Source organism: Lithobates pipiens, unplaced genomic scaffold, assembly GCF_037356315.1.
Source record: "Lithobates pipiens isolate NorthernLeopardFrog02 unplaced genomic scaffold, aLitPip1_a1.2 Scaffold_18, whole genome shotgun sequence".
Lineage (NCBI taxonomy): Eukaryota > Metazoa > Chordata > Amphibia > Anura > Ranidae > Lithobates > Lithobates pipiens.
In genome coordinates this window covers 87,256,131-87,278,762 of record NW_027507758.1, presented here as the reverse complement: position 1 = coordinate 87,278,762, position 22,632 = coordinate 87,256,131, and the positions used below count along the sequence as shown (strand labels likewise).

At 42.0% G+C, this 22,632-nt stretch overlaps 1 protein-coding gene across 2 annotated transcripts in view; it reads right to left on the bottom strand.

Moving 5' to 3' along the window:
• SNAP25 (synaptosome associated protein 25) overlaps window positions 1-22,632 on the bottom strand; it is a 190,706-nt gene that overhangs the window by 22,787 nt on the left and 145,287 nt on the right. The window contains exons 4-5 of one of the 2 annotated variants that reach the window (XM_077485893.1): window positions 17,246-17,294; window positions 43-160 (exon numbers count right to left, since the gene is read on the bottom strand). In XM_077485893.1, the coding sequence (XP_077342019.1) occupies window positions 43-160; window positions 17,246-17,294 (167 nt within the window). The remainder of the gene's footprint in view (window positions 1-42; window positions 161-17,245; window positions 17,295-22,632) is intronic. The other variant, XM_077485892.1, reaches the window with a different exon arrangement.

The following is a 22,632-nucleotide window of genomic DNA, read 5'->3' as shown; positions in this document are numbered from 1 at the left end:
AAAAACGGACACCACAGAGCAGAGTCGGTACTCAGTACCTACTTGTTACAAGGACATATGAAAAGGCCACAGCATTTCCCTAAATCTTTTAAATTTTTCTCGGCCTCCTTCATGTCTTGGTTGATATGGTTCATGCCTTCTTCAACACGATCAAGTTGTTCTGGTCAGGACAAAGGGATGACAGTATGGAATGAAATTTTATTTTGTCTTAAACAGAACATGATAAAGGACTATGTCAATGGAAAGTGCAAAGTTACTTCAATGCATTACGGAGATGGATGCATTGAGGCTGAGCAGATGCTGATCACTGAAGCCAATTTTTTTTTCTTCTGTAAAATGGAATAAAATAACACTGACTATGAAATATTAGAAGTGAATACATGATCTGATTTGTTTAAACAGATAATGGCATGGGACATTTATATTTCTGTCTGTGAAGGCTCAAGACAATCTATGGACAAGGACTTTTAACAACATCTAGTTAAATAAATAAATGTTAAGGATTAAAAGACCCTAGTTGTCACACAAACCAATGAACAAAGGCATCCTAAAAAAAGAAACGTGTTCGTTAGTGTTGGTTAGCAATTAACAACTAGTTGTAGACAAGAGTTAATCTAACAAGCTGGAAAATAAATCAAGTCAATACATTTTTTATTTTTTTTTGTAATCCCTCAGTTACAACAATATATGAAAAGATAGCATACTTCACATTTAATACATTTAGATGTTAGATACGGTTATCATCAATCTTAATTTTGCAAAACTTATTGTAAGAGCTATACATGTCTATTTAAAAAACATATTTATGGAAAGTTTGGACTTTATTAAATAGCAAATAGTTTACACATATTTAAATTGTTTAAAATGATTTATATATTATTTCAGTGTTTTATTTTTGAATGTGTGTGCATACTGTGAAATTCCAAGGCTGCTTAAAAGCAGAATAAAAGAAAAAATAAACCTGACCACACTGTAAAAGAAGTAGCTTCATAATTAAACTTCACTGTTTTGAAGAGTTCTGGGCACCACTGCCACTGCCACTTTTGGATGTGTCTGATAGTATAACCCCAGCTAAGCTTTGTGAATCCTCCCAACAACTCCCACATCATTGCAGGACATTTTAATGGCCACCTGTCACGTGGTTCAGAAAAGTAAAATAAAATAAGTCTGCAACAGCCACTCTCCACTACTGCAATGCAAAGCTCACCCTGCTTCATTTATTCTGTAAGTTGGTGGTTCATCCTCCTCTCCTATGGGTTCCTGGTCATTACCCTTCAGTTATCAGATCACCATTTAGGGGAGCAGTTTTGATACGAGGAATCAAAACCATGCCTCTACCAAAATGGCCTACTCCACGAGAAACACAGTGTGGAAAAATGCATAAGTCAGTAATAGGGAAAGATCAGCTGCAGGGACTACAGGCTGGTGATTAGTCCATAGCACTTTGCTTGCCTCCTTTAGACATAACTTCCACGGTAAGTCTTCTTTAAACTACTGCTTCCCTTACATGACAGTAAGTTTGTACCATTTGCAGACTAAAGCAGGTTGTAGAACACCAAAGCTCTCTGTATTGGAACGTATATCATGTTCCAATAACAAAAAATATTTCATTAGATTAAGCATGTCAAATATATATTATAGTCATCCTAAAATGACTACAGTGAAGGAAAAAAGTATTTGATCCGCTGCTGATTTTGTATGTTTGCCCACTGACAAAGAAATGATCAGTCTATATTAATGGTAGGTTTATTTTAACAGCGAGAGACAGAATAACAAAAATAGCGAGAAAAACTAATTTAAAAGAAGTTATAGATTGATTTGCATTTTATTGCGCAAAATAAGTATTTGACCCCATCGTAAAACATGATGGTGGCAAAACTCGTGTTGCCAATCACAGAGGTCAGATGTTTCTTGTAGTTAGTTGGCCACCGGGTCTGCACATATCTCAGGAGGTATTTTGTCCCACTCCTCACTGCAGATCCTCTCCAAGTCTTTAAGGTTTTGAGGCTGATGTTTGGTAACTCAAACCTTCAGCTCCCTCCACATATTTTCTATGGGATTAAGGTTTAGAGACTGGCTAGGCTACTCCAGGATCTTAATGTGCTTCTTCTTGAGCCACTCCTTTGTTACCTTGGCTGTGTGTTTTGGGTCATTGTCATGCTGGAATACCCATCCACGACCCATTTTCAATGCCCTGGCTGAGGGAAGGAGGTTGTCAACCAAGATTTAATGGTGCATGGCCCCGTCCATCGTCCCTTTGATGTGGTAAAGTTGTCCTGTCCCCTTAGCAGAAAAACACTGCAAAGCATAATGTTTCCACTTCTATGTTTGACAATGGGGATGGTGTTGTTGGGGTCATAGGCAGCATTCCTCCAATCACGACGAGTTGATGCCAAAGAACTTGATTTTGGTCTCATCTGACCACAACACTTTCACCCAGTTCTCCTCTTAATCATTCAGATGTTCATTAGCAAACTCCAGATGGGCCTTTCTTGAGCAGGGGGATCTTGTGGGTGCTGCAGGATTTCAGTCCTTCACGGTGTAGTTTGTTACCAATTGTTTTCTTGGTGACTATTGTCCCAGCTGCCTTGAGATCAAGATCAAGATCAAGATTCTCCCATGTAGTTCCGGGCTGATTCTTCATCATTCTCATGATCACTCCACGAGGTGAGATCTTGCATGGAAACCCCAGACCGAGGGAGATTGACAGTTAATTTATGTTTCTTCCATCTACGAATAATCGCACCAACTGTTGTCACCCTCTCACCAAGCTGCTTGGCGATAGTCTTATAGCCCATTCCAGCCTTGTCTAGGTGTACAATCTTGTCCCTGACATCCTTGGACAGCTTTTTGGTCTCGGCCATGATGGAGTATATGGAATCTGATTGATTGCTTCTGTGGACAGGTGTATTTTATATAGGTAACAAGCTGCGATTAGGAGCACTCCCTTTAGAACACACTTGGGAGCCAGAAATCTTGCTGATTGATAGGGGATCAAATACTTATTTCACTTATTAAAATGCATATCAATTTATAACTTTTTTTAAATGCTTTTTTCAGAATTTTTTTGTTGTTCTGTCTCTCACTGATAAAATAAACCTACCATTAAAATTATAGACTGATCACTTTTTTGTCAGTGGGAAAACATACAAAATCACCAGGGGATCAAATACTTTTTTCCCTCACTGTATAATATTTTTAGATTTATAAGTAATTATGTATGCATGTGTGTTGACCTCATTGTATGTTTGTAAGTCCATTAAGTTTAGGTTTAAAAAAAAAAAAAAAGTTCTAACTAGCAAATTAGTTCCAGACTGCTGTTGGTTACTTATTTTTTGAATAAGTCTGAATTTTAATTCAATGTTTTTTTTCTGCCAGATATAGGGTCGGCTAAGGCTAGTGCTCATGTTATTTCCCATAGGAAAAGGTTTTTTTGTATCTTGCTACATTATTTATGGTGCATATTTTATCCAGCAAAAGCCACAGCATCACCATGTGCCAACATTGTATTACAAGTGCAAAGAGAAGGATGAGAAATGCAGGAAGGGGAGGGCAGCACAATGTCCAGGAAGAGTCCTGCTTGATTTTCACAAAAATATAGTATCTAGGTAAAATAGGTGCCATACAAAATGTAATACTGCAGGCAGGGAATGGTGATGCTTGCACACACACATCATGTACTTGCAGCTAGAGCAGCCACAGGTGCCCAGTAACTTGACCAACTCAAAGTGTTAATCATTTTTGGGTAAAGGGAAATTGTAGTCATTCCCCATGTTTTCCAAAGGTTCATAACGATTCTGTTTATTCACTAAATGCAAACCATTATACCCTGAATTATTAGGGGAGTTCATGGGCTGGGAAAAAACATTATTCCTGCCTCTGGGGCGTTGTTTGTTGCCCCTCCCTCTGTTATTCTGGGTTGTCGGCATTGGTCTAGCATCTCTGTTTAGAGCCTTTACAGGGGGTGCTGTTATATTAGATCTATTCCCATTATTGACCAAATCTATTTTATTCCCCACTATAGTGGAGCTACCCTTTAAGTCCAAAAAATGACTGTCTATAATATAAGTGAAAACACTTTAAAGGCAAAAAAACACCAAAAATACATATAAGTAATCAAAACTTAATAGCATCCCAAAATACACATTGTAAATACAGTAAAGGTTCCTATACACTGACTGAAACTTGGGAAATTGCTTACTACTCTAGTATGTACTGGGTAATTACTATGTGTCTAGGGTACAAGGGTAAAGCCTCATATACACTATCAGATTTTCTGATGCTTTTTGTTGATTTACCAAAACCATATCATATGAGGTCAAACCTTAGGAGTTTCAATGTGTATGCAATCAGGCAGGCCCTTGCACTACATGGTTGTGGTAAATCTGAAGACAAATATCAGCAGAAAATCTGATAGTGTGTATGGGGCTTAAGGTATCAAGGCCAAAATTTACAAAGTATGAATATATTTTCTCTCTTCTAGTCATTTCTGTCGTGGATACCTTTAGCAAAGTAACTATTTGGAAGGTACACCCAGGGGATGTTTAGAAGACCACTATGGTTCAAGAAACATAAATCCATCTCTCCTTTCTATTGTTTGTTGGTCTGTATGGTGAAAATTGACTTGTGCATATAAAGCAGGCGGTGTGATGTCTTCAATGGTTCTAGTATACGAATATTAGTTTTCACTACAATAATTGCATGATACAAGCTTATATAAAAGGATGTTTTGGGGGTAGCAAGGTGTCTAACTACAGCTCCTGCTGGAGAAAGCTAGCCATGTGCAGGAACATGCTCTATTGACATTGAAGGTTGCTAGACTCCAACAAATTTTAAATATATTTCTTTAAGTGATATTATAAGTCACTTTTCATTTTATGTTTCCGGGTATTAAAACGACACTGTATTGTTTAGATTCTGCTGTGAATCGTATTTTAAATACCACAATACAGAGCAAGCTGAAAACTGACTTTCTCTGTATTCTGATGATATAATGACTTCTTTCGAATTCTGAATAATTTAACAGAAAGGAAGAATGAAGCTTTTAGTGATGCTGCTAAGTGCTTCATTGTATTGACCAGTGTCAATTAAACTGAGGGTTTACTATATATTTACTCATCTCTGGACAGTCAGATGAACAAGCATCAATTACTCACTTGGCTTTATTACCAGCTACATCTTTTATTTATGTATGGTGTACACTACCGCAATGCCACCTATCAGAAGGTATAGTATTTTTCAGAACAGAAACAATTAATATTATTTATAATTTTATAATGTTAATATTATTTATAATATAATTTATAAACATGTAATTTAGGTTAAAGATCTAATAATTGCCCAGTACACTCCACTGCTGGTAATGCACTGAATACACAAGATGGCTTCTGCGCTGTCATCTGGAACAGCATGTGACATGATACGATAATGCTAAGGGTAGAGAATAAACAGTGTGAATTATTGCCAATTTGTGTAATTGTATTCTGTGATAAGTGAGACAAACCCCTCTGTTAGCCATGGGTATGATTCATTCTCTCCAGCAATTATACAAATAATGACCATTTGCATATTCATTGGCAATTTACTTGTTCTGAATATAAATACATTGTTTACTTTGTAACAGATTACGAGGGTTTACAGTTGGGTGATTGTGTAACATTTGCTAGTTTATTATGATTTTTAGTAAATATATATATATTTTAAATAAAAAATAAAAAGATACATTACAGAGTTCCATTAGTTTTGCTTTCCAGTATTGGAAGTGATAAGTATGGTCAACAGAACGGTCAAGGTTGTAGTAACATCACACATGTTGTATTTTTTAATTTTTATGCTCAAAGTTTTACTGAAACCTGTCAATGTGTTTAGGTGAAAACCTTTGATGGGTAATCATGTAAAATCATGGAATGTAAAAAACATATAATCCAGGTCATCCTGGAATCCAGACATACATAAAAAATGCAACCTAATGCAGTTATGTATTCTTTTAAAGAGGAGTTCCAGGTATGGATATTTTACATATAGTAGTTACTTTGGTCCAGCTTGGTGCAATGTAACTATGTATATACCATACTTGGCTGATGACCCTGCAATCTGGAAATTACAGAAGCAGACACCACTATTCCAAAAAATCGTGATTCTCATTTTAGCCAGAATCGTGCAGCTCTAGAAGGTAGTGGAGTTACTACCTTCTAGAGCTGCACGATTCTGGCTAAAATGAGAATCACAATTTTTTTGCTTAGAAGATAGATCTCGATTCTCTCACGATTCTCGTGGTGTAACATCATCTTTCACATTAAAACAAAAAAATGTTGCTAACTTTACTGTTTTTTTTTATTTTTTTATTATTGAAGTGTATTTTTTCCCAAACAATTGCATTTGAAAGACTGCTGGCCAAACACAGTGTGACATAAAATATTGCAGCAATTGCCATTTTATTCCCTAGGGTCTCTCCTAAAATTATATATATATATATATATATATATATATATATTATAATTATTATTTTTTTTATTAATGTTTGGGGGTTCCAAGTAATTTTCTAGCAAAAAATATTGATTTTAACTTAAGAAAGAAGTGTCAGAAAAAGATTTAGACTTTAAGTGGTTAAACTTCCTGCATTTACACGTGGTTGAAAGCTTGGCAGACTGCCCAGATTATTTGTTTACACAAGAAGTTCTATGCCTTTGATCTAAGAAGTTAGTTACAATGTTTCATGCAAGTTCTAAATTTGGCAGATTGGGATGCTTTATTTTGACAGCTGAGTGAGCAGATAATCTCTCCATATATGAAAGAATCGCCTATTCTCAGTGGGAGAGATCGTCAAAGGATAGAATCGAGATTGCGTTTTTTTAACGATTAATCGCGCAGCTATACTACCTTCCAGGTCCAGTGCTAATCAGCTTGCCTTCTGTATTCTGAACATAGGAGGGTGGTGGCTCAGCATGGGCACCATTAGGAGAAAGCTTTGCATTTTCTGAAAGAATGCAAAGCGTTCTCTGATTGGATGAGGTGGAGAGGTGGGACGGTGATGTCATAATCCACACCTTGTCCAATCATAGAATGCTATCCATTTATTTAGAAATTGCAAAGTATTCCCTGACTGGCATCTGTCCTGCACCTCCTGTGTTCACAATGCAGCAGGGCAGCCACTTGGCACAAGTAGGGATCCATGGAATAGCAGTGTCTATTTCCAGCTTCCAGTGGCATCAACCAGGTATGGTATATACATACATTGGTCAAAGCTAAGACAGTGTAGCTTTGTATTAAATATCCATACCTAGAATTCCTCTTTAACTCTAATCTTCTAGGCAGCAGTCCCTACCACTGCTCAGAAATGAAACCTGCAGTAGATAACTTTTCAAAGGGGGAAGTAGAGCAGAAGCTTTCAGAGGGTGTTACTTCCAGCCAAAGCTGGATCTTGTATTGAGATACCATGCCACACCCACAAGCGAAGCATTCGACTTCAACAGGCAAATTTAACAAGCCAAGTTCTCATTGTGCCTGTGAAGCCAAATGCCATGGTTGTGGCATGTGTAAGACCCCCTTTAGCTACGGGTTATATTTTAGGTGGAAGGTCAGGGGACGGTAAAATTGTGGGTCATCCACCTGTTTTTATGGAATGGGTTGTTATGTGTGTTTTACTGATTACAAAATGAATGAAAGACTCTAGGGGAGCTGCACCAGTGCTGTAAATGGTTCCTTTTCGCTGATTTTACTGCCCCCTCGCTGCCTGTGTAAATGAGGCCTAACAGAGCAAGTGGTTTCACCCTCCTGGCTGTGCTGTCTGTAGAAATGTATAAACCACAGCATTCGTCATCCTTTGGCAGATGGAGTTCAGCTTGAAGCAACTGGATCAGCACAACAGCTATTAAGCTAAGTCTTTATTTAGACCATAAAACTGGCTTAAATTACAAATACTTATGTTACAAATAAAAAAGCAAACATGTTGCATAGCAATCAGATGTCAATGCAGAAGATAAAAATTAAATTAAACAATCAATTTTCCAAACATGACACATACTGAGGTTCCTACTCCTATTCAAGGCTTTTAACAGTGGCAATCGCTCCATTAGGGGTGCAGGAGCGCTGTCCCCTAATCTACATGCAGGGCGCATGGATTTCAATGTTTTTTTTTTTTTGAAGCACATGATTGGAGCCTGATTATCTTGATCGTGAGGAAGGAGGCGTGACCTTGCCTCCCAAATGCATTCTGATTGGCCAACACAGAGGTAGTCGGTACCCATGTTGACAGTTCCTGAACACCTCCATGCCAAGAGACCCTGCTTATGTCTTCCCAAGTCTCCCTGAGGCTTCAGCTCCTGCTGACATGCGGTGCTCAGGGATGACATCCAAGGATCCCCCGGCGGCTTCTTCTGTTGCTGTACCTGACATGTCTTCATCTATTGAGCACATGTGAGTGCATTTTACTTTGTCTGGCCTGGTGCTTCTTTCATTTTTTCCCTGCCCTTTTGTTTCCACGTCTCTGGGTTGAAGCAGCCTCACCATCATTAGCAGCTCTACACCAGAGACTTTGTGAACTGGTTTAGCCCCTTATGCCGCGTACACACGAGAGGACTTATGTCCGACAGACCTCCAAAGGAGTTCCGCCGGAGTTCCGACGGAGTTCCGCCGGAGTTCCGACGGACTTTTCGACCGAACGGACTTGGACACACACCATCACACCAAACTCCGACGGAGTCGAACGTGATGACGTACGACTGGATTCGAATAAGGAAGTTCATAGCCAGTAGCCAATAGCTGCCCTAGCGTCGGTTTTAGTCCGTCGGAGTAGCATACACACGAGCGGATTTTTCGAAGGGGACCGGGTCCGGCGGAGTTCCGTCGGGAAAATTTGAAGCATGCTTCATTTCTAAAGTCCGTCAGACTTTGGCGAATCAAAAGTCCGTTGCAGCCCACACACGATCGAATAGTCTGACGGACTCAGTCCGTCGGAGTTTGGATGTTGAAAAGTCCGCTCGTGTGTACGGGGCATTAGACTTTTACCATAAGTGACTTTTATTCATCTTTTAAGATTGACGTTTAAAAAAAAAATGTATATAAATAATCAACAATATCTATGGACTTTATAAACTACTTTGTAGTTCTTAGGTCCTAGTGCTGAGTTCCACATTGGCTTTGTGTGCATCTGTTGCCTGAGTATAGGCATTAGAAGTAAAAAAATACATTATTCAGGCTACGGGCAGGGGGACTGCAGGAGACGGGCAGGGGGACTGCAGGAGACGGGCAGGGGGACTGCAGGGGACTTGTGTTTGGCCTTCCTCTATTCAAATTTTTGTTTTTGGACTGAAAAAAAAAAAAACTAGGATAGATAAATTGAAAAAGCTGCTGGGGAAGGAAGGTAATAGGAAAACTGTGGAGCATTTGAAGGTTCAAAAATATTAATTAACTGGCACAGGCATTTTGTTTAAAATACACAGAAAATACACTGAAAGAAGGAGTAAGTGGTAGGCTCTAAAGCAGCACTTTTAGGAAAAAAATGAAATTCACCACCTTGTACCCAAGATATCAGCCAGATTCACACTATGCAAACCTAAATAGACTCAAGAGATCTAGAGTAAATTGTATAGGCTGCCCAGCAGACTGGCGCCACCAACGTTGTAGTTAGACCAACTTTACCAACACCTCTGCTGTTCATAGAATATAATCTGGAGCAGGGATTAGATGAACACACCAAAGAACACCGGAGATGACAACAGAGATGTCTTTATAAAATACTTCAAATAAGAAATAAACAAGGAGCATTAACAGACTTTACTGGAGTCATACTGGATCTTGATAAGGCACAATCTAACCCATGTAATAAATCATGGCATGGCACAAAAAACTGGAGTGTTTTGAAGCAAGTGCCTCAAGACTGAGTTCACCTCCGCTCTCCATATTCGTGCTATCGGTAAAAAGTATTGCATCTTGTGGTGCACATACCTCCTAGCCACTTTTGACTTTATTGTTCAGCCATTTTCCTATAGCCTTGGTGGTGTCAGTCTGCTGGGCAGCTTATACAAATTGCTCTGGACTTCCTCTGTCTATTTAGGTTCGCATAGTGTGAATCTGATTTGATTTTAACCTTTTGGTTGGTTCTATTTTTGGGGTCCAAGTCTTCCTTTATAAAGTTGGACCTATTGGTCATTCAGTTTTTGGTTTGCTCAGCACTCTGATACAGCTAATTGTATGGGTAACTGTACAAACTATGGCTTGTTTTAATACGACCTTTCATTGGCACATGTGGCATATCCCAGTAAGTGGTAGAGTCTATTTTAAATATTTTTTAACTTGGCTCTTCACAATCAAAAATTGGTGAAATAAAAATGTTTTGATTTTTTTTTTTAGCTATATGTTGATATTTATTTATAATTCTTGTTTTTTTCTATTACTTGTGACCCAATAATCTTTTATGCTTATATCACCTTTATTTTGTAAACTAAGCAACATTGTAAGACAATGATAACTTGTCATCCAGCCATTCTACATTTGTGCAAAAATCTCCACAAATAGCTGGATGACCATCTACCTGTGGTAAACAAATTCAAGTTAGAGCAATGTCAGGACACAAGATCTTCCTTGTGTATAGACAGAGTTGATGACTGGACCACAGGGCTGGACTGGGACAAAAATTTGGCCCTGGACTTCATCCAGACCGGGCCACTTTAATTTTGTGAACACGCACAAAAACAGTATATATATGCTGTGGGGTGGGGGTGGAGGACACAGTAGAACACCGTGGGGGGGGGGGGGGGGGGTGCAGGACACAGTTGGGCACAGTGGGTGGTGGAGGACATAGGGGGTGGAGGACAAAGGGGGACACAGTGGGGGGTGGAGGACACAGGGGGACACAGTGGGGGGTGGAGGACACATTGTGGGTGGAGGACACAGTGAGGGGTGGAGGACATAGTGGGGGTGGCGGACACAGTGGGGGGTGGAGGACACATTGTGGGTGGAGGACACAGTGAGGGGTGGAGGATATAGTGGGGGTGGAGGACACAGGGGGACACAGTGGGGGGTGGAGGACAGTGTGCTTGAAGGACACAGTGTTAGGTGGTGGACACAGTGGGGGTGGAGGACACAGTGGGGGTGGAGGACAGCGTGGGGGGAATCATGGGGCCTCCTGTGATCCTGTTGGAGCCATTACTTTGGCAGGCTGTCACTCAAAGTGGCCCACTGAGCCATCGGCCCACCGGCAAACTCCCGGTAGTCCCAATGGCCAGTACATGCCTGCTGGACCAGCATTCCCTGTTTATTCCTGATTCAACAGAAGCTCAGTCCAAAGTTTAGCTGCAGTTCCAAAACTGCCATTCTGTCATGTCACCTGAAGAGACATATACTATGGATCAAATACTGTAGATTATTTTAAAAGCTGACATACCTTGAGGGTACAACCAGTCAGAGGCGGCTCTCTAATTAGGCAAATTAGGCGATGGCCTAAGGCCTCACCCTCTCAAGGGCCTCGCCACCGCCTAGTTTGCCTAAAGAGCTGCCTCTACTATCATCCTGCATCAATTCTAGTACAGTCAGCGCAGGGGAGCTTTGTGCCCGCCTCGTTCAGTTTACAAAAAGTCTCCTTCTCTCTGCTCTGTTACACCACGCCCCATGAGATAACTGCCCAGTCTCCATTGGAACAGCAGGCAGAGACTGACAACTGCCCCGCCCCTCACAGTCCCGCCAGCAAAAACTGTCCGTCCCTTGAGCTGATACCTTGTGCAAAGGCTGGGCACAGCTAGCACCTCAGCAGGATTGCGAGTCCACCCTCCTTCCAGGGCGGGGCTTCTGTGGTGGAGGCGGAGCCAATTCCAGTTCTCTCGCTGTAGCCTATCTGTGTGCAGTCGACTGACTACTGAGCTCAGTGAGCTGAGGATGTGCTGACTGAGCTTTGAGGGGACAGAACATCTATGTGTGAGTACATATGACTGGGGGGTGTGCATGTGACGGGGTGACCGTGTGATTGGGGGTGTATTCATGTCACTAGGGGGGTGACCATGTGATTGGGGGTGTGTGCATGTCACTAGGGGGGTGACCATGTGATTGAGGGTGTGTGCATGTCACTAGGGGGGTGACCATGTGATTGGGGGTGTATGCATGTCACTAGAGGGGGTGAACATGTGATTGAGGATGTGTGCATGTGACTGGGGGGGGGTGACCATGTGATTGGGGGTGTGTGCATGTGACTAGGGGGTGACCATGTGATTGGGGGTGTGTGCATGTCACTAGGGGGTGAACATGTGACTGGGGGGTACATGCATGTGACTGGGGTGTGTGCATGTCACTAGGGGGGTGTGTGTGCATGTGATTGGGGGGCTGGGCATGTGACTGGGCAGGTGTGTGCATGTCACTAGGGGGGTGAACATGTGACTGGGGGAGTGTGTGCATGTCACTAGGGGGGTGAACATGTGACTGGGTGGGTGTGTGCATGTGAATGGAGGAGGTGTGTGCATGTCACCGGGGGGTGTGTGCATGTGAATGGGGGAGGTGTGTGCATGTGATTGGGGGAGGTGTGTGCATGTGAATGGGGGTGGTGTGCATGTGAATGGGGGAGGTGTGTGCATGTCACTAGGAGGTGTGTGCATGTCACCGGGGGGTGTGCATGTGATTGGGGGAGGTGTGTGCATGTGATTGGGGAGGTGTGTGCATGTCACTAGGGGGTGTGTGCATGTGATTGGGGGAGGTGTGTGCATGTGATGGGGGAGGTATGTATGTGAATGGGGGAGGTGTGTGCATGTCACCGGGGGGGTGTGTGCATGTCACTAGAGGGGGTGAACATGTGATTGCGGGTGTGTGCATGTGACTGTGGGGGTGTGTACATGTCACTAGAGGGGGGACATGGGATTGGGGGTGTATGCATGTGACTGGGGGGGGGTGTGAATGTGACTGGGGGGGTGTGCATCCCATTGGGGGGGTACATGCGACGGGGGGTGAGCATGCAACGGGAGGTGTGAATGTGTTTGGGGGGGTACATGTAACTGGGGTTTACAGTAAGGTCTGCTCAGTCCTCTGCCAGTGTCCCAATGTGCCTGCCTGTGATTGACCACCCGTGTCCTTCTGACCTGACTCCACCCCACCCTCATCCCCAGCCATCCAGGGCTCCACTGCGGTGGTCGGGAGGTCCCAGCTCAGTCCAGTGTGATCCTCAGCCATGGTGGGCAAGGCGCTCTTCATTCTGCGCTGGCACTGCTCATGATCGGCTTCTCTGTGGCTATCTTCCACCAGGAGCTCTTCCACTGAGGAGTCCGAGGGGACCTACTGCTTCCCAACAGGGATGACGAGAGAGACAGAACACTGACACCAGCACTAGCAGAGTGTACACAGATACCAGCACTGAGAGAGACAGAACACTGACACCAGCACTGAGAGAGACAGAACACTGACATCAGCACTGAGAGAGACAGAGAGCTAACACCAGCACTGAGAGAGACAGAGAACTGACACCAGCACTGAGAGAGACAGAGCACTGACACACTCTCAATGCTGGTGTCAGTGCTCTGTCTCAGTGCTGGTGTCAGTGCTCTGTCTCTCTCAGTGATCTGTCTCTCAGTGCTGGTGTCAGTGTTCTGTTTTGCTCTGTCTCTCAGTGCTGGTGTCAGTGTTCTGTCTCTCTCAGGGCTGGTGTCAGTGTTCTGTCTCTCTCAGTGCTGGTGTCAGTGTTCTGTCTCTCTCAGTGCTGGTGTCAATGTATACTCTGCTAGTGCTGGTGTCAGTGCTGTCTCTCTCAGTGCTGGTGTCAGTGCTGTCTCTCACAGTGCTGGTGTCAGTGCTCTGTCTCTCTTGGTGCTGGTGTTAGTGTGCACTCTGCTAGTGCTGGTGTCAGTGTTCTGTCTCTCTCAATGCTGGTGTCAGTGCTCTGTCTCTCAGTGCTGGTGTCAGTGCCCTGTCTCTCTCAGTGTTGGTGTCAGTGTTCTGTCTCTCTCAGTGCTGGTGTCAGTGCTATCTCTCCCAGTGCTGGTGTCAGTGCTATCTCTCCCAGTGCTGGTGTCAGTGTGGTGTCTCTATCAGTGCTGATGTCAGTGTTGTGTCTCTCTCGGTGCTGGTGTCAGTGTGCACTCTGCTAGTGCTGGTGTCAGTGCTCTGTCTCTCTCAGTGCTGGTGTCAGTGTTCTGTCTCTCTCAGTGCTGGTGTCAGTGTCCTGTCTCTCTCAGTGTGGTCTCTCGCAGTGCTGGTGTTGGTGCTGTCTCTCTCAGTGCTGGTGTCAGTGCTCTGTCTCTCTCTGTGCTGGTGTTAGTGTGCACTCTGCTAGTGCTGGTGTCAGTGTTCTGTCTCTCTCAGTGCTGGTGCCAGTGCTCTGTCTCTCTCAGTGCTGATGACACCAGCACTGAGAGAGACAGAGCACTGACACCAGCACTAGCAGAGAGACAGAGCACTGACACCAGCACTAGCAGAGAGACAGAGCACTGACACCAGCACTGAGAGAGACAGAGCACTGACACCAGCACTAGCAGAGAGACAGCGCACTGACACCAACACTGAGAGAGAGCATACTGCACTGAGATGGAGTTCCCTGACACCAGTACTGAGAGCATGCCAGCCCTGACACCAGGTTTGAAATAGAGGACACAGACACCAGTACTCTTAATATGCAATTCAATTTTATTGCTTGAATTATTTTTTCCCTTATGGACGTGAGTGGGACCTCATGTCTAAGTTATGCCTAAGGCCTCACAAAGCCTAGAGCCGCCTCTGCAACCAGTCATACATATTAAAATATTACTTGTTTTTTTTAAATTGTGTTTATGATGAATATGCAAAACATAGTGGTGGACATGGGTGGGAATGGTTTCCTTTGGTTTCCTTTGTTAGTGACAAAAAAGTAAATAGACAATTTTGTGAATATCCTATTTAACTGTTTCGGATTGGGTCTTAAAAAAAAATGTAAAGCCATGACTTTGGTACAATTACACAGTATAAAAAAACCTATATACATTTTAAACTTTTGCATTTCTATGACCTTTTTTTTTTTAAAAGTCCTCTCCAATCATCTGTATTTTTCTGGCTGAAATATCTCTTGATTTGCAGTTGTGTTGTTTTTTTCTCAGCTGCCTACTAGCTAAAGCAACAAGGTATAAGTTCCAGAAGAAGGAAGGACTCACCTCTGCTGTTCCATAGGGACAGCTATCAGGGGACGGTGTATTTTTTTTCCAACTGCAAACATGTCTGGGCCTATTATGTGGCAGGTTAAATAGTTTTCAGCATTTGTTTTGAATATTGACCACTTTCTTTCCCAGATTTTCCAAAACGAAAATATTTTCTGGTGGACTGACCCTTTAAAAGGTGAGTCAGCCCTAAACAAAAGTTACTTTGTGATCAGGCCACAAAAATAACAGTCAATACCTTTCTAAGATATCTGAATTCATTTTACATTGATTTGTCTGTTGTACTTGAATAATAGCTGCTATGGAAGGTTTGGGAGAAATGTCACTGTTGCCAGTATTTCTCTAATGGGAAAATGAACAGGAAGTCCGCACCCATCTTTACCATTTCCCATCTTTATTTAACCCCTTGGCGCCGACGGCATGCAAATATGCGGCCTCTCGGCGGGCGGGCCTTGGCGCTGGGCTGCATATTAGCGTTATACATTACGAACACACCTGTGCCAAGATTGCGTGCCCTGCATGCTTCCGGCACAGTTACCGGCAGCTAACAGAATCAATCATGGCGGTCACATAATCATAAACCCCACCCCGTCTCACAGCATCTGAAAATCCTTAAAGGGCCAGGAGGCGCCAGTGCCAGTGGGTTAAAGGTGCTCTCTAGTCAAAGTTCAGTAATAAACATATTAATGTGGTTATATAGGCTTAAGTTTTTTTACCTTCTGTATCCAGCTCCCCCCCAAAACCCCACGCCTTTTACCTACCAGAGCCCCATCGCGATCCAGTGCTGTGCATGAGCCTCTCTCTGCTTTGTCCCTTCTCACATGGCAGATTCAGAGCAGCTGGATCGATTGGCTCCTTCTGCTGTCAATCAAACTCTGTGGGACAGGGACATGTCCTGATGTCTGTGTCAATGGACACAGAAAGCAAGGTTAGGAAGCGTGCCGGCACCAGCAGCGCCCCTATAGGAAGTCGCTTCCGATGGGGACACTGGGTGAAGAGGGGGAGCCAGGAGTGCCAGCTGGGGACCCGAGAAGAGGAGAATCGGGGTTGCTCTGTGCAAAACCACTGCATAGTGCAGATAAGTATGATTTTTTACCTTTAGAAACACTTTAAATTAGTGTATTTTTTTTTCAGTCTGGTCCGTTCATTATAAAATCAAATATTAACGACAAACAAAATTCTGAAGTGCTCTTGAATGACGTTTGACAAGGTATCAAATGTATTGAGAATTTTCGTACAAATATTCATACCAATTTTTGTTTGAACGTTCATTTGAAAATCTACTTGTGTGTGGCCAGCTTTACTTTATAGCTCTATCTTTATGGCATTTGAGCATGTGATAGTGTCTGCAGACAGGTCAATTTGCTTAGGAAAACATTCACATGTGAACGATAACAACAGAGGAACATGAGTGACCTCATCTCTTATTATTCTGCAAGAAAAGTTTATCTTTTTTTTTACTTTTGTGAGTTTTACATGGCTAAAGTCCTACTTTAAATATATATTCACTTCTGCACTGGGGTACTTGTTTTCTGCACGGAGTTTGCATGTTCTCCCCATGCTTGTGTTGGTTTCCTTCCACATTCTAAAGTAGGAATATGCAATTAGCGGACCTCCAGCTGTTGCAGAACTACAAATCCCATGAGGCATAGCAAGACTCTGACAGCCACAAGCATGAAACCCAGAGGCAGAGGCATGATGGGACTTGTAGTTTTGCAACAGCTGAAGGTCCGCTAATTGCAGATCCCTGCTCTAAAGAAAAGCTGGTAGGTTAATTGGTCCTTGCCTAAATTGTGTACAAATTCTATGCACATTCGTAATGTCAGTCTCAAATCTGTACAAATAGGGAGGGTTGAGAACAAACCTGGCAACCTACCTCAAAAAATCTGCCGAGAAAATTCTATGCAAAAAGCTTTTAAGTGTATCATACATGGTACCCCATGGGCATAGAATTACTGGGAGTGAACGGATAACACACACACACCTAAGCAGTTGCAAATATTATTTTAGAGAAGCATATTGTCCAAGCGGCGTGGGTGTGCAACTCTGGGAAATATAACACTTCTGAATGGTTCATCATATAAAGTCACATATTGAAAGTAAAAGCTTCTTAAAATAAATATTTCTCCTAAGAAAACTGAACTTACCTCCTTGCTCATCCAACATAACCAAAGTCCTGATTCCAGCATCTTTACTCTATATCCCCAAGAAAGGTGGCACAGCAGAGAGAAAGAAGACAGAGAAAAAAAGTCAGAAAGTGAAACCAACATTTAAGGCTAAGCAAATAAGGTTAATAAGATGGAGAGCGAGCTAGAAATTCAGAACGAGGGATGTCAGTTTTGATGTCTAGCTTATAATAACAATATCACTTTCTGCAAGCAGCGTCTGTATAAATCAAATAGTTATATAAGAAACATCCATGGGTAAAATGCATTGGGCTGTTATGTTTTTATATCTTTAAGGATCTGATCTTGAAGGGGAAGATAATTATAGTCAGGGCTGCAAAAAAATAAATTAAAAATATCTAGTTTTTTTTTTAAGTAAATATGAAACATTGCTTACATTTTGAGCTAGCAGGGGCAGCTTTTCCTTTTCCAGGCTATCCCTTTGCTTCTTTGATGTAAAGCCTGTCATTTACAGAATAAAGTAGCTCAATCTGAAATTTGTATGTGAATGACTTATTGCAGTGATTAATCACTTGTAAGATGTCTAGGTCCATAGTTTAAGGGAGAAGTCCAGCCTAAGCTTTTTAGGCTGGGCTTCTCCTATGGGTTACAGGAGTGCAATTTGTTTTGCACTCCAGTGACCCATTTTTAGCAGAGAGTGGTCTGAAGTCCGCTCTCCACTGACATCACTAGAATCAGTTCAGGCAGCACATCATCCTGAGAAAGTCTGGATCTGCCAGGTACCTGGACTGATGGCAGGTGCCTGGGCTGATGGCAGTCTCAGCCTCGCTCCCCACCCCACCACAGCTTAGTGCTCCAATGAGTGTGGAGGGGCTGAGCAGGAGAGATTCTGACTGACAGGCAGCAGCTCTCTGCTGGGGGGGGGTTGTGTGAGAGAACTGAGCCATTGGCGGTGTTCGGTGGCTCGGTTCTCAGTGAAGAGGCGATGGGGGGCAGATGCAGCATCAGTCTGATGCTGCATCCACCTAGGTAAGTATATATCTACAAAAAAATCAAACAAAAAACGTACTTCTCTTTTAAGTGAAAAGAGCAAAGTCACGCAAAGGCAGCACGTCATCCCGAGGAAGTCTGGATCTGCCAGGTACCTGGACTGATGGCAGGTGCCTGGGCTGATGGCAGTCTCAGCCTCGCTCCCCACCCCACCACAGCTTAGTGCGCCAATGAGTGTGGAGGGGCTGAGCAGGAGATATTCTGACTAACAGGCAGCAGCTCTCTGCTGGGGGTTGTGTGAGAGCACTGAGCCATTGGCGGTGTTCGGTGGCTCGGTTCTCAGTGAAGAGGCGATGGAGGGCAGATGCAGCATCACTCTGATGCTGCATCCACCTAGGTAAGTATAAATCTACAAAAAACAAAAACAAAAAAACATACTTCTCTTTTAAGTGAAAAGAGCAAAGTCACAAAGCAGAAACTATGTGTTGTTCTGTCTCTTATAAAACTCATAGTCCTCTTTTAACCATTTTCCTTATATTATATATTTATTTTTAAAACAAAGATTGTATTAAGATAGCAAAAACCAAATTTAAAACAGTTTAAAATATAATTAAATTTTTTTAAAACCCTAGGCCTGGGAACATTAACAAAGTAATGTTGTTGGAAGATCTCACCCATTCCCTATGCAATCAACAAACCCAATGACAAATTCCACTTGGTACTGCTGTGTATACTTCAGAAGCACACTGGAATATCAGTCTCTTTTAACCAAACATTGCGAACCTAAGACTCTCCCCTATTCCCATCTTTCTCTAATATTAATTTTCTCCCCCTATTTTGTTTTTCTAATAACGCCTGCTTCACTTCTCATGCCCCTTTAGAGCCCAAGCTTACACCCTCCCTTGTTTTTAACTTCCACTCACTTCCACTTTGTCACAGTCAGGGGTCAGGCTTGAAGACCATTAGCTATAGCAGTAGAGAGGCTCCCACCAACTAGCTGAATAAGTGCAGCAGCAGGTCACCATGGTATGATATGGGCTCACCCAAGGTGGGAAGTCTATACACTAACCAGTGTTCACCAGAGCAGAGCTCCGGATGGTGGAGATGGGTTTTGTTGTGAGTGAATACCAGGTCAAGGTGCCCATGATTGCCTCACCAGGAGGTGAGCAAGCCAGTATCAAACATCAGATATAGCAGGTTGGGATCAAGCAGAAACATAGTTGAGGAACAAGCCAAAGATCAGTAATGAGTGATAACAGAGATACAGACAGCAGCAGGAGTGACAAGAGTGAGATAAGGCTGTAGACAGCACAGTAATCTGGCAACCAGATTAACAAAGGCTAGCAGGTTTATGGCAGGAGCAAAGGGTTTAAATTTCAAAGAAACAAGGTTTGAGGCAGCGTCATTCAAGAAATTGTCCAGGGAGCTGTCCAGCATCCCAGGTGGCTCAGCAAGATGAGACATCACCAGACACAGCAGAAGTGGCGGGTTCAGACCTGGGTCCTACTCTTCTTGGTAGATTATTGTTAACCAAGATTTTATATAAACTGTTTGGATTCCCACATACCTATACTGATACTTATGTGCATATGTCAAAATGGCTGATTTGGTGCATAGACAATGGTGTTGATTTACTAAAGGCAAATATACTGTGCCCTGCAAGGGCACTTGATCCAGAGCTTAGTAAATGAGGTAAAGCTTAATTTTGCAAAGAATACCCAATCACATGCATGGAAAATAAAAAACAAAAAAACAGCATTTTAGTTTGCACATGATTGGATAATAGAAATCAACAGAGCTTCCCCTCATTTCACACTCAGACATCTGAGGATTACATGTTTTCAGCAATTATTCAGTTCTGTGAACATGCTAGAATCTTTTTATATCCACAACAAGGAACTGTTCAAGTAAATGGCAAAATCTGATTTCCTCACTAAATGTCTTTTTGTACCAGTTTTTTTTTGTAAATGTACAGTTTTCTTGCCAACACATCACTCACATCCACATCCCTGCACTCATCAGCCTAATGCAGCGTAATTTAACATTGAGCAATAGCCTTTCTGATCAAGCCTGAAGCTACATCGACCCATATATATATATATATATATATATATATATATATATATATATATATATATATATATATATATATATATATATATATATATATATATATATATATAAATATAAAACACCCCTATTAAAATGTCAGGTTTCTGTGATGTAAAAAAATGAGACAAAGATAAACCATTTTAGAACTTTTTCCACCTTAATGTGACCTATAAACTGTACAACTCAGTTGAAAAACAAAAAAACAAACTGAAACAAACTGAAACAAAACTAAAATAATGGGGTTGCATAAGTGTGCACACCGTCTTATAACTGGGGATGTAGCTGTGTTCAGAATTAAGCAATCACATTCAAACTCATGTTAAATAGGAGTCATTACACACCTCCCCTCTTTTAAAGTTCCTCTAATTAACCCCAAATAAAGTTCAGCTGTACTAGTAGGTCTTTCCTGACATTTTCTTAGTCGAATCCTACAGCAAAAGCCATGGTCCGCAGAGAGCTTCCAAAGCATCAGAGGGATCTCAGTGTTAAAAGGTATTAGTGAGGAGAAGGGTACAAAAGAGTTTCCAAGGCATTAGATATACCATGGAACACAGTGAAGACAGTCATCATATGGCACAACAGTGACATTACTAAGAACTGGACGTCCCTCCAAAAGTTATGAAAAGATGAGAAGAAAACTAGTCAGGGAGGCTGCCAAGAGGCCTACAGCAACATTAAAGGAGCTGCAGGAATATCTGGCAAGTATTGGCTGTGTGGTACATGTGACAACAATCTCCCGTATTCTTCATATGTCTGGGCTATGGGGTAGAGTGGCAAGATGGAAGCCTTTTCTTATGAAGAAAAACATCCAAGCCCAGATAAATTTTGCAACAACACATCTGAACTCTCCCAAAAGCATGTGGGAAAATGTGTTATGGTCTGATGAAACCAAGGCTGAACTTTTTGGCCACAATTCCAAAATATATGTTTGGTGCAAAAACAACACTGCACATCACCAGCAGCGTCATGCTTTGGGGCTGTTTTTCTTCAGCTGGAACAGGGGCCTTAGTCACGGTAGTGGGAATTATGAACAGTTTCAAATACCAGTCAAAATTGGCACAAAACCTTCAGGCTCCTACTAGAAAGCTGAACATGAAGAGGAACTTCATCTTTCAGCATGACAATGATCCAAAGCATACATCCAAATCAACAAAGGAATGGCTTCACCAGAAGGAGATTAAAGTTTTGGAATGGCCCAGCCATAGCCCAGACCTAAATCCCATTGAAAATCTGTGGGGTGACCGGAAGAGGGCTGTGCACAGGAGATGCCCTCACAATCTGACAGATTTGGAAAGTTTTGCAAAGAAGAGTGGGCCATGCTGATAGACTCATACCCAAAAAGACTGAGTGCTGTAATAAAATCAAAAGGTGCTTCAACAAAGTATTAATTTAAGGGTGGGCACACTATGCAACAATCATATTTTAGTCTTCTATTTTTTACTTCCCTCCACCTAAAAGATTTCAGTTTGTTTTTCAACGGAGTTATACAGTTTATAGGATACATTAAAAGTGGAAAATGTTATGTAATGATTATCTTTTTACATCACAGAAACCTGACAGGGCTTTTAACAGGGGTGTGTCGACTTGTTATATATCCACTGTGTGTGTGTATATATATATATATATATATATATATATATATATATATATATATATATAGATCTACATATATATATTTTCCTCTTTGAAGATGAAAGAAGGCAAGATAACATATGTGTCCAAATCCACTAACATGTCACATAAAGTGAGAGTACAATGGATCATAAGTGTGAAATCAAAGACATTCTTTGTGTAGAAACATAAGCAGCAGGTTGTATATGTCTACAACCCATGCAATGGATGAGCAGGAACCGCACACCAAATATCTTTTCCTTCTTTATTGAAACATCTATAGTATGGCTGCTTTCATGATGTTCCTGCCCAGGTGGTTGCATTTACCAAAAGACACTTGCTACTTAAAATAAAAGTAAAATAAAGTTGTCAATTTATGCTTTTTTGCATATTAGAGTGGCCTTTTATTGTGCCCAGCCTAAGGCACACCTGTGAAATAATCATGCTGTCTAATCAGCATCTGGATATGCCACACCTGTGAGGTGGATGGATTATCTCGGCAAAGGAGAAGTGCTCACTAATACAGATTTAGACAGATTTGTGAACAATATTTGAGAGAAATAGGCCTTTTGTGTACTTAGAAAATGTCGTAGATCTTTAAGTTCAGCTCATGATAAATAGGGGCAAACACAAAAGTGTTGCGTTTTTAATTTTGCTCAGTGAAGTTATCCCATCTCTTCTGTAGGCTATTGATA